General features: G+C 39.9%; 1 protein-coding gene across 1 annotated transcript in view; it reads left to right on the forward strand.

Annotated features, from left to right (window-relative positions):
* Positions 1-7,208: 7,208 nt before the first annotated feature.
* LOC111952219 (UPF0606 protein KIAA1549-like) overlaps positions 7,209-12,919 on the forward strand; it is a 93,281-nt gene continuing 87,570 nt past the window's right edge. Inside the window, 2 exon segments of the mRNA XM_070435254.1 lie at positions 7,209-7,395; positions 8,769-9,055. Of these exon segments, the coding sequence (XP_070291355.1) occupies positions 8,923-9,055 (133 nt within the window). The 5' untranslated portion in view covers positions 7,209-7,395; positions 8,769-8,922.

The following is a 12,919-nucleotide window of genomic DNA, read 5'->3' on the forward strand; positions in this document are numbered from 1 at the left end:
CCCCCCCCCCCCCCCCCCCCCCCCCCGACCCCAGCACTACTGATGCTGCTCACCCCATGTCCTCCCTCCCTATCCCTACTCCACGGACAGAGAGATAGAGAGACATGCATTCTTTATGAAACTGTCACGTTTAACTTGAAGATATAACGACAGAGAGGAAAAGGGAAATACACAGCCCCTCTAAGGGAAAGGAGGGGTGAATTTTTTTCTCCAAAAGGGCCAGTTTTGCTTTGTTTTCTCTCTTGGTTTTATTTTATTTTTCTCATTCTTTTACAGCAAGGTCTTCGTGACAGGCGTTTGAGAGAGATGGAGGGTTTCTGTTCTTCTAACACGTCTTTTTGTTTTGTTTTCTTCTCTTGAATTGGGGGTCCCTCTCTGGATGTTGGAATTCCCAATGTGAGAATTCCCATGAGGATTTGGGAATGAAGGTGAAATACGGAAACCTGCTGCTCTTCAAAGAATTTAAAAAAATAACGATGGCCTTGAACTGTCTTAAACATTTCCAAATCATTCAAGGTGTGGGAGAGAGAACAAAGCACCCCTCCTTCTCCAACAGACAACCGGAGTCAGGAATCTTCTGGAAATATAACCAACGAAAGACAAAAAAAACATTCTAATGTATTTATAGCTATTTTCCCTTCATTTTTTCGTTCTCACCTTTTTGAGGAGACTTATGTTATAGGTATAGGAGTCATAGCCGGGCCCTGTTTTTAGAATGTAGCAGTCTGCACCCAGATTCTTTTATCAAGAGCTTTTTCTGATACCAATAGAATTGATTTGTTTCTCTTTTTTCAATGTGATTGCACAAAGTGGTTATAATAACATAGGCATGTACAACGTGATTATCTGTGTGTGCGTGTGCTACTGTCAGCCATGTGTGTAGTCCACCTCCTCTTGCACCTTTGTGCTATAATTCTCTGAATCCTCCGCAGTCTTAGGTTTGACCATTGTTCCCTTGTAGTGCCTTACAGATATAACGACACAGTTTATGCCGCTGGAACCTTGAGAACTAACAGACTAGCTGGAACTGGTTCCTTGGTTTGACATGTTATTGTCGGGGCAGTTTTGATTTCTCTTCCAGGTGTAGGCTTAGCCCCTAGCTCTGTTTCCTATCCTTATGACAGTATACTACAGAGTTCAGAGGTCAGAGTTCATATTTGCCTGACCTTTGGCTTTTTTGTTAAGTGTGCATGAGTTTAACTTGCTTAGGGTACTGAACCAAAGTCGTTAGATCAATCCTCGTTACGTTGTGTGCTGGATATTAATGTTAATATGTGTACAGTATAAGCCTTTGTCACCGTGATATCCATACATACCATGGCTTAAGTTTGAGATGTGTTACTTTGTTTTTATATCACACAAGGAATTGGTTCAGAGGAATGATAGAACAGAGAAGTATTAGCACAAGGATCCATTTTGGGGTAATGGAAAATGCAGAAATACAAGAATGTGACTGTCAAAAACATGTATGTGATGAGTTCAACATAGGGTGACAGAGTCCAGAGTTCGACAAAAAATAGCAAAGGCCTGATGGGAAGTTGTGGTTGCTATGGCTGAGATCCTGAGAAGGCCAGTGAGAGAGAGTCTGGTTGGTTGCAGTGGGGAAGCAGAGTATTGAGGGCTGGTGAGAGGGGTTGCTGGGTAGGAGTCAGACCTGGACTCAAATAATATTAGAAAATGTTCAAATACTTTGAACATTTGTTTTAGCCTGCCTGGATTGCCAGATGGGCTATGTTTGCAGTTTAGCAAGCATTACTTCCATTGTGCCAGGCAAACTCAGTCAAGCCCAGCTAAAGTGTTTGAAATGATTTCTAATAGTATTTAAACCCAGATCTGAGTAAGTGAGCGGCTACTAGAAAGATTTGGGTTGGGATGGGTAGGAACTGAGGATGGCAGAGTGGTAGGGTGGCATTCCTCATGTTAATTGGACTAAAAGAATAGCATGTTGGCACTGAGCAGGTTGGTAGGAACAGTGGGTAGGAGTTACAGGGGCTACGTGAATGCACACCTAACTCAAGATACAAGTTGTTGTGTTGTTGTTGTTGTCTTGCAAAGATAAATGGAAGTGATTTAGTCTTTTCTGCTCTGAGGGTTGTGTAGCACCTCTCAGCAGAGAGGGAGAGACTGGAACGGAACAGAAATGCTACAGTGTACACCTGGAAGGTCTTCCTATGAAATGGGCTTCATTTGTTAACACTATCTCTGTTTTGTCTTTGGAATGTGTTCACAGACACCACACCACCAGAAAGGGATACCAGATATGTAGTAAGAGAACTGATTGGCCTATTGCTTCTATGTGTTTGCTACTTCATTTAACATTTGTTTTATTTGTCTTAGCCAATGATATATGAATAATCTCTCTGTTATATGTTATACTGTCCTCATTAAGTGGGCACATCAGAACTGCTTGTGGTTTTAGGAAGAGCCTTCCCCCTTATCCCTTCATATCATGCCATAGTACTTGCATTTGAAGTGATTGTTTTATTTTTATGTCACTATTGAACTTTTGAAATGGCTGTAGGTACAGTATATATTGTGTTATTTTACAGATAGTTGCAATCAAGTGTTTTGATGATTTGTTATTAGGCTCATTTCTATTTTGATTTGTAACTGGGAGTTGCTGTACGTTGATGTTAAGTATTCCTAGGAGGGTGTGTATACCTGTGTACAGTGTTCAGACACCGGTGACGATAATAAGGTTGTAAAGTTGATGATAATCCATTGGGGCCCTTATAGGTACTGTAGGTCATTTAGGCTTGAGTGTGTCAGACCCAGGTTTGCTCCTAAAACCAAACCTAAAACAACAACATCTTGGTACTTCACCAATATGCCACTGTGCTCCCTCCAACTGGCTCCACCATGCAAGCCTTGGGTTCCTGGCAGTCAAAGATGTGGTGTAGAGATACCGTGCAGTAGGTATACATTGCTGGTTACATCATTTTCTTTCTGTTCCGTGTTGTACCTTTGTTTGTATGTTTTTGTTCATTTCCTTAAGGCCTGTGGGCCTAAGCACACACATAAGAGAGATGCTTTTACACACGAGAGTTTGGCGCCTCCATAAAGAGGAAGACTACTGAAACATTCCACTGCAGAGAGAATCCGACATCCATACTGCACACCCAACAGCCCCTATAGCTCTCTGCTCACTTGTCATTTGGGGACTTTTCTTTTTTCCCACCAAAGAAATTCAACATGTTGATGATGTACAGTACAAACACAAACAATCCCCAATGTGGTCTGGCAATAACGTCTGCATTAAAGGTACATGTTTAGACCAGAAGTTATTGCTAGACCACATTGGGGATTGTTTGTGTTTGTACTGTACATCAACATGTTGAATTTCTTTGGTGGGGGAAAAAAAGTCCACAAATGACAAGTGAGATGTGCACATATAGTACTGTAGAAATACATACAGTATGTGCACATATAGTACTGTAGAAATACATACAGTATGTGCACAACACACACATATGAGTGATTAGAGTTGCCACAATATCTGTTTATGGTTGAGCTATTTTGAAGGAGTTTACTGTCATTTGCAGTCCACCATTCTCAAACATCTATGATTTGAACAATGTATTATTTGATATCTGTCACTTGTTGCCCCCTAAATGTAAAAATGGAATCCTCTAACTTCTTCGAATTGTTTTATATAAGTGTTTTTTACGTTGTTAAAGTTGTATTTTAGCTTTATTAATGTTGTAAGCAAATTAATTTTTTTTAAACAAAAACATGTTATAAGTTAGTGTGCCATGGAATGACCTATAGAGTGAAATGAATAAAAAAAATATACCAATAATACCTTTAAAATAATGGTCACTAGCACAAAATGAATGTAATATGTGACCTGCTTCATCTGAAATGCTTTAAATATTTCTGCTTGAGTGACCATTAGTTAAAGTAAAGATTTGATTTCTACATTATTTGTTGCCATGCAAGATGCAATAAGTCTGTGATTCCAGCAAAAACAACTTGACTCAGCATAAATTCATTTGAAAAAGTCAACATTTTTATTCCGATATGGGGTTTTCAAATATGATATATTCGATTTCATTCTATTTTTTTTCATGTATAATCTAAATTTAGCAAATTACGAGAAGCCCTTTGAATCTTACACTCAATTTCTTTTCAACGGACTTGCTATATTTTGAATGAGAACATGTATTTGAATGTGTAAAATATGTTAGTATCATACTACTTTGTTTAACATGCGTTATGTGTTTTTATTAAGGAAAATATTAATCAGAAATGTGAGCATCAACATAGATCCAGTGACCTTACAATTACCAAAATGTGCTTCTTTAGAGTGTCAAGAAATTCTTGTGGTAATGAAGTTGCTTTACTTTTAAACATTGTCTCTCCTCTGCTACTGTAGCCATTTCAATGTTAGAATACTGCCTTCCAAATAACTTAACGATATCATCAGAGCTTTAAGATGTGGTTTCAATGAAAGAGAGCTGTGTAAAGCGGCCTCTTTGTGAAGCCTGGTATTTTTACAGCTTTGTTCTTGAAATACTCTTGCTACACAAGAAGTGCTCAGCTTCCAACTTTTCCCACAGTGTGTTTGCGAGTACTCTTCCTGGAGCTTTGTTTGAAATATTGCGAAACATTCCTGAAGGCATGGCACACATTTCCAGTTAGTCTTCTCAGGCCAAACCCATCTGAAGTGACTTGAATCATTTTAACACCTTACTAGACGAGAATAATAATCTTACAACCGCTACACTCCTTTGAAACATTTTGCAATCATTTCATTGGAGCTTTGCATAGCACATTCTCCCAAAGAAGCAGGGAGGTGGGAAAAGTACTTATTTTACGATGATTTAGGTTATATACATAATAGAAACTCCATAAACCAGTAACAACACATTCTTAAAGCCCTTCTGTATGAGAGTTGGTCTGTATGTGTTTGTGTGTTTGTCAAGGGAATCACCTCCTTCATTGTTTTTTTCTTTGGGGATTCAGGCTGAATTGGTGAAGGGTTTGATGCTGTCTGTAATGGAATAGGTCAAGTGTTATCATTTGGCCAGTTTTTGTACACATGTACTTGAGAACCAAAATGTATTTTATTTATTTAAAAAAATCTTCTCAACTCTTGCTAAAGACATGTTAGAGGTCTCTTTTGATTATAGACTAACAGTTTGAAACAATTTGGTTTAGAAAGTTTATTCTTTAGCTAGTTCTTTCCAGCTCAAATTGGAAATAAGCATTGTAGTAAAGTCCTTCAGAGGATGGGTTCTTGCCTAATGAATTCCCATAGATAAAGCCCAACACAAACCTTATTTCTCCACAGTTGACAGCGGTACAAGAGATGAGACGTAGCAGTAAAGCGCTGTAACTGTCACACTGTAGCCATTTTGCAGTCATCTTGATCGTGATTTCGATTTTGTACTTGCACAACAGCATTCACAATGAAATGGGTACAAAGTCTCAAGACCTAAAAAGCATCAGACCCTGACCCTGTTGTGTGTCCATTGCTATATGGTTTGTTAATGATGTTCAAATCTCATAAGTTGTCGTTCAGGCTATTGTATGCTGCAGTATTTCCTAGTATACTTCTTTGTTAATTGTCTCTCATTTACGTTTATCAGGGATTTTTTGAGAAGTGTTTGTTGACTCCTTGTTTCAATCTGTTCATGTATCGTGTTCTTTAGACTAATATTACTGAGTATGTTATGAGAATGGATATTTTACTGGCTTTATAGAATGTTTAAATATAATAATGAAGAATGATTAATTAAACTCCTAACAAGTTGAGTAATTGGCTATTAAGCGCTTGTGTTACCATTTAAGATGTTGTGTGCTTCTCTTAATCATTTTCGTTGTAGAAAAATTGAGTGAATTTATAATAGGCTTCGAAAAACTAATGATAGCATTGTACATTTACAGGAGGATTTTAACCGACAACGTTGTCATAGAAAAAAAAAGTGATTTTAATTGTCCTCTTTACTAACTGTAGGGTGAGAAGGGGCTGGCGTTGTGGTGAACTATGTTCTAGCTTGTTATTCACTGTCACTTTTGATCATTTCTTCGGTCTCCGAGGTGAATCGAGTTATTCATGAGAATTTGTATGCTCACATATGCATATTGTATATGTGTAGAAATGTAATCACACTTTGTCTTGGATTTACATTAAACTGTTAAGTCACGGCACCAGTCTCCTGTGTCATAGAATTATCATTATTTTTTATCTGGTGTGTGTGTTTGTGTATGTGTGTGTGTGGGGGGGTTGTGATAAAATGTAATGCAAAAGCAGATAGAAATACAGTTTATCAACGTGGAAAATTGATGGATGTTTTGACAGACAAAAGGATGTGCACCTGAAGAAACCTGAAAGACACCGCACTGAAGGTGAAGTCCAATTAGTCGATGGTTGATGTTTCACTGCAATTGGAGTAAAATACATGAATGAATCACTCATTTCATCCTTTGATCTGTTTTGTGCCAAATGTCTCTGTATTTTTTGTTGTTGTAGTTCAGTGGGTACAATCAACTTTACCCTAGAAACTCTATAACCCTAGAAAATATTTAACTAGCTCTGTAGATTGATTCAGTATCAGAGGTACAGTCGCCAGACTGAGCTCAGTTTCAAATCCATCCTTGATGTAAATGTTCTACTGAACATTTTATGCCACTAGATGGCAACGATTAACCATCATTTATTGTTGTGCTACTTGATTATGGTCAAATCATTGTTTTCCTCTATTTGCATATTTAACTCAAAGTGTTTAATAGTCTTGTCTATATTTGTTGACATGCGCTGTTTATTATAAAATCACAATATCCCAGCCTATAAGTGGTCTGTCTATTGATTTTGCTAACAAATATTTGAGGTAGGGAAAATAATGTATTGTATACATTTACATTTGAGTAATTTAGCAGACGCTCTTACCTTCCCTGACAATGCTTTAAGGAAAATAAAAGTTCAACATTTTCTGTATGATGTAGTTCAGAATTTATCCTTCAGTCTGTTTCTGTCTGCCCATTTCATTTGATCCCATGCAGATCGCTCAAGGGCTTGGGTGCATCGCGACGTTGCCGTGAAACCATGGATGCCGACAGAGATGGACAACCCAAATAGGACCATTGAATTGGACAACCTAATGACCTATTTGAAGGACTGCCCCTGTAGCCAATGGCCGTGAGACCTGACAAAATAGATATCTAATAGGGTTCAGGGGGAGGAGTTATTGCAATCCTCATGACGAGTGGTCACTGTGAGAGCGAGAGATGTCTAAAGAAAACGGGAAGGAAAATTATATTTTTCCTTGATCTTAAACTAACTTGCTAGCTATTTCAAGTGGTATTTAGATAGCTATTCCGGTTTCATGTTATTGTTTTTATGGATATGAAAACGTCCAGACAAAGAGAAACAGAACGTGAAGCTCCGTTTTGGTAAGAGGATGTACTCTGCTATGTCTGTGATTGGGACGTAGTAAATGCATGGGATAGATGGGCACAGGATTCCGGTTATCTATTTTAACACCGAGTCCTACCAAGCTAGCTAGCTAAACTGTTTAAAACATGTCCATGGTTTGTTTCAGTTGTTGAATATTGACTCAAGATTGTTTATGAGAAAAACAAAGTATAACTTGTTTTATTTAATCATAAGATATTTCAAGTGATATTTAGGAAACGGGTCGGGATAGGACGGAGACTACCTCATGACGAGACTGCCAGCCAGGCAGCAGGCTAGCTAGCTAACGTTAGTAGTGAAAGAGAATAATCTCCCATTGAGACCCGTTAGGCATAGCGGAGGGATGTAGTTTGTGGGTGGGGGTGCTGCGATTTTTGACTGGGAGAGCAGAAGGGCAAAAAATCATGTAGTCTAAATCAGTCAGCTAATACAGGACTAGTAAAGGCCCAGTGCACTACTTTTGTGAAATTACTGTGCATTGTTTTTCTTCATGGTGATGGAAAGTCAACAGGTACCCTAGATGACCACCCTATGTACCATAGACAAAAGTACATTGACATTAAGTGGTTTGTAAGGCTGGTAAATTAATACTGCACAAAAAGTGGTTTTCCATGATATTTGGTCAAGAAAAATATTTCATTTGATGTGGATGTTTTGTGTCTTTGCCCATAAATTTGCACATTTTGATGGACAGGGTTTTGTTTCTTCTGGATTCCATTAGAATGACAAATCACAGAGAAGGGGACAAGGGCAACAACTATTACAATTCCAGCTATTGAATCCAAGCAACTGAACTAGTAAATAAGAAGTATATTAGTATTTACTAGTGCTGCCAGTCAGACACACATATTCACAATTGTTATGTTACATTGTAACTGGTTTTGGCACGTGCGGGTAAATTCCCCCACACTTTGCAATTTACTGTAGCTAATCCCTAGTTTGCATTTACATCACCTTTGTCAAGTGCCTGGCCTGTTATTGCAGATGGGTGTCTTCTTAATGAGTTGCAAGTGCAAGTCCCCAATATAAAAGCTTAACCCAGGAGAGAACAAAGTACATAACCAGGCAGCTGAACTCTTCCCCCCCCCCCCGCCAGGGTTGACCTAACTAGCATGCCTGCGTCCGGCCTAGCACACCGTCAGGTCAGGGTCATTAAGATTGAGTGATTTTTAGGATAAACATAACATTTTAGTCTTTCCGTATTGTGTGTGTTCATATTGTTTGGGCTGCATATTTATTGCCTATATTCTTTGCTTTGTTATGTCCTCAGATTGGTAGACAGACGGACATCTGTCTATGCTCACATCATGTATTGCATTCCTCTGACATAGTTGTTTCTTTTTGCACACAGCTTAATCACCCTTCTGTTACCAGAAGCAGATCATATGGAAGAAGGGGCACATTGAGGGAGCCCACACAACCAAGACCTGCATTCTCAAGTTTGCTGTATATACTGGGATGATTATTCTCTTCATAAGTGGATAAAATGCCCTGACTTCCATGCAATGGAGGGTTTAAGCTTCTCTATGGGTTCAGTGGTGATTCCCAAGACCTTGCTGCGCATTCAATGCTTTGGTGCAGCGGTCCTGGGGCTGATCGTCTTGGTTACGATGATCACATCAGCTTCACCTGCAGCAGGTAAGCAGGCACACCTCTCACAGACAGCATTTACCACCAATTTGTACTGCGTTGATATCATGTAACAAACCTATACAGTCATGATGTAACAACCATGGACCAATAAGACATTTCAATGGGTTTTGAAGGTCATATGAGGATGGCAAGTCAATCTTAACTATAGGGAGCCATCTACTGTGTGTTATTACACCCATAGCATGTTACTTTCCATTAGTATGTAAAGTTATATTAATGTTTGATAACTTCACATAGGACTGGCAAGTAGCCTATGCCTGGTAACAAACAGATGGCAAATCAACAGGTGGGAAATGCTATGGAATGCTAAGTGATAATGTCAGTGTAATAACCCTTAGTTGAATAATCTTTAATTGTATTTACCATATTGAAAATAGCCTACTCACAGTTGGAGAAATATCACATTACATTGCATTCGGAAATTATTCAGACCCCTTGACTTTTTCAACATTTTGTTACGTTACAGCCTTATTCTAAAATGTATTAAGTTGTTTATTTACCTCATTAATCTACACACAATACCAAAGCAAAAATGACAAAACAAAAAATAGGTTTTTAGAAATATTTGCAAATTTATTAAAAATAAACACGGAAACATCACATTTACGTAAGTATTCAGACCCTTTACTGAGTACTTTGTGGAAGCACCTTTGGCAGCGATTACAGCCTCGTGTCTTCTTGGGTATGACGCTACAAGCTTGGCACACCTGTATTCTTCTCTGCAGGTCCTCTCAAGCTCTGTCAGGTTGGTTGGGGAGCGTCGCTGCACAGCTCTTTTCAGGTCCCTCCAGAGATGTTCAATTAGGTCCAAGTCCGGGCTCTCGCTGGTTCACTCAAGAACATTGAGAGACTTGTCCAGAAGCCACTGCGTTGTCTTGGCTGTGTGCTTAGGGTCGTTCTCCTGTTGGAAGGTGAACCTTTGTCCCAGTCTGAGCACTCTGGAGCAAGTTTTCATCAAAGATCTCTCGGTACTTTGCTCCGTTCATCTTTCCCTTGATCCTGACTAGTCTCACAGTCCCTGCCGCTGAAAAACATCCCCACAGCATGATGCTGCCACCACCATGCTTCACCGTAGGGATGGTGCCAGGTTTCCTCCAGATGTGAAGCTTGGCATTCAGGCTAAAAATTTCAATCTTGGTTTCATCAGACCAGAGAATCTTGTTTCTCATGGTCTGAGAGTCTTTAGGTTCCTTTTGGCAAACTCCAAGCGGGCTGTCATGTACCTTTTACTGAGGAATGACTTCCGTCTGGCCACTCTACCATAAAGGCCTGATTGGTGGAGTGCTGCAGAGATGATTGTCCTTCTGGAAGGTTCTCCCATCTCTACAGAGGAACTCTGGAGCTCTGTCAGAGTGACCATCAGGTTCTTGGTCACCTCCCCGACCAAGGCCCTTCTCCCCCAATTGCTCAGTTTGGCCAGGCAGCCAGCTCTAGGAAGAGTCTTGGTGGTTCCAAACTTGTTCCATTTAAGAATGATGGAGGCCATTGTGTTTTTGGGGACCTTCAATGCTGCAGAAATGTTTTGGTACCCTTCCCCAGATCTGTGCCTCGGCACTATCCTGTCTCAGAGCTCTACGGACAATTCCTTCGACCTCATTGTTTGGTTTTTGTTCTGACATGCGCTGTCAACTGTGGGACCATATATAGACAGGTGTGTGCCTTTCCAAATCATGTCCAATCAATTGAAATTACCACAGGTGGACTCCAATCAAGTTGTATAAACATCTCAAGGATGACCAATGGAAACAGGATGCACCTGAGCTCAATTTCGAGTCTCATAGTAAATACTTATATAAATAGGAATTATACTTTTTTTTTTTTTTTTAAATGTCATTATGGGCTACACGTAGATTCATGAGGGGAAAAAATTATTTAATCCATTTTAGAATAAGGCTTTAACGTAACAAAATGTGGAAAAAGTAAATGGGTCTGAATACTTTCTGAAAGCACTGAAACAGAAAAGCAATTGTGAACATGGGGACATTGTTCTGATTGTGCTGAGTAACAAGAGGAGTAGGACACGGCCACTTCTGTTTGGAGTCACATTATGGTCTGAATCAGGCAGTTGCATTCTTAAGTGGGTGTCACACACAAGAGTCATTCAGAGATAGATAGTGCACACTCATATTGTAATGGTGCTATTGTCAATGCCTAACAAAAAGAGTGACAGGCATTTTACTGGCCTGTTTGGCTTGACTCACTCTTCTATATTGCCTTTTTTCATAATGTATCTATATGTAGGCTAATACAATATCGTTACTATTAGTAATTACAGCATTACTATACAGGTATGAGAACATTGAATGATGTCCTTGGCAAAGTTGCCTATTGCCACTTTTTGTGCGCCCCAACCAAATGCACATAAAAATGTGTGTTATAGATCTGTCATTCTCATTGAAAGCAAGTCTAAGAAGCGGTAGATCTGTTCTATGTGCGCCATTTCTATTCTTCCCGTTCCTAAGTTACATTTTTGTGTCTTTTACTTTCGGTTTTGTACACCAGCTGAAAATTAAGCAAACTTTTTGATTTCTAGCAACTAGGAAATGGTGGAGCGATTTCTTCATAGTGCATCCTTAAACCTGAATTGGTGCAAACCACAAATTGGGCCAGGTGGAATTATACAGTGAGGGAAAAAAGTATTTGATCCCCTGCTGATTTTGTACGTTTGCCCACTGACAAAGAAATGATCAGTCTATAATTTTAATGGTAGGTTTATTTGAACAGTGAGAGACAGAATAACAACAAAAATATCCAGAAAAACGCATGTCAAAAATGTTATAAATTGATTTGCATTTTAATGAGGGAAATAAGTATTTGACCCCTCTGCAAAAAATGACTTAGTACTTGGTGGCAAAACCCTTGTTGGCAATCACAGAGGTCAGAGGTTTCTTGTAGTTGGCCACCAGGTTTGCACACATCTCAGGAGGGATTTTGTCCCACTTCTCTTTGCAGATCTTCTCAAGTCATTAAGGTTTCGAGGTTGACGTTTGGCAACTCGAACCTTCAGCTCCCTCCACAGATTTTCTATGGTATTAAGGTCTGGAGACTGGCTAGGCCACTCCAGGACCTTAATGTGCTTCTTCTTGAGCCACTCCTTTGTTGCCTTGGCCGTGTGTTTTGGGTCATTGTCATGCTGGAATACCCATSCACGACCCATTTTCAATYCRCTGGCTGAGGGWAGGAGGTTCTCACCCAAGATTTGACGGTACATGGCCCCATCCATCGTCCCTTTGATGCGGTGAAGTTGTCCTGTCCCCTTAGCAGAAAAACACCCCCAAAGCATAATGTTTCCACCTCCATGTTTGACGGTGGGGATGGTGTTCTTGGGGTCATAGGTAGCATTCCTCCTCCTCCAAACACGGAGAGTTGAGTTGATGCCAAAGAGCTCCATTTTGGTCTCATCTGACCACAACACTTTCACCCAGTTGTCCTCTGAATCATTCAGATGTTCATTGGCAAACTTCAGACGGGCATGTATATGTGCTTTCTTGAGCAGGGGGACCTTGTGGGCGCTGCAGGATTTTAGTCCTTCACGGCGTAGTGTGTTACCAATTGTTTTCTTGGTGACTCCCAGCTGCCTTGAGATCATTGACAAGATCCTCCCTTGTAGTTCTGGGCTGATTCCTCACCATTCTCATGATCATTGCAACTCCACGAGGTGAGATCTTGCATGGAGCCCCAGGCCGAGGGAGATTGACAGTTCTTTTGTGTTTTTTCCATTTGTGAATAATCGCACCAACTGTTGTCACCTTCTCACCAAGCTGCTTGGCGATGGTCTTGTAGCCCATTCCAGCCTTGTGTAGGTCTACAATCTTGTCCCTGACATCCTTGGAGAGCTCTTTGGTCTTG

Source organism: Salvelinus sp. IW2-2015, linkage group LG26 (genome assembly GCF_002910315.2).
Source record: "Salvelinus sp. IW2-2015 linkage group LG26, ASM291031v2, whole genome shotgun sequence".
Taxonomy (NCBI): domain Eukaryota; kingdom Metazoa; phylum Chordata; class Actinopteri; order Salmoniformes; family Salmonidae; genus Salvelinus; species Salvelinus sp. IW2-2015.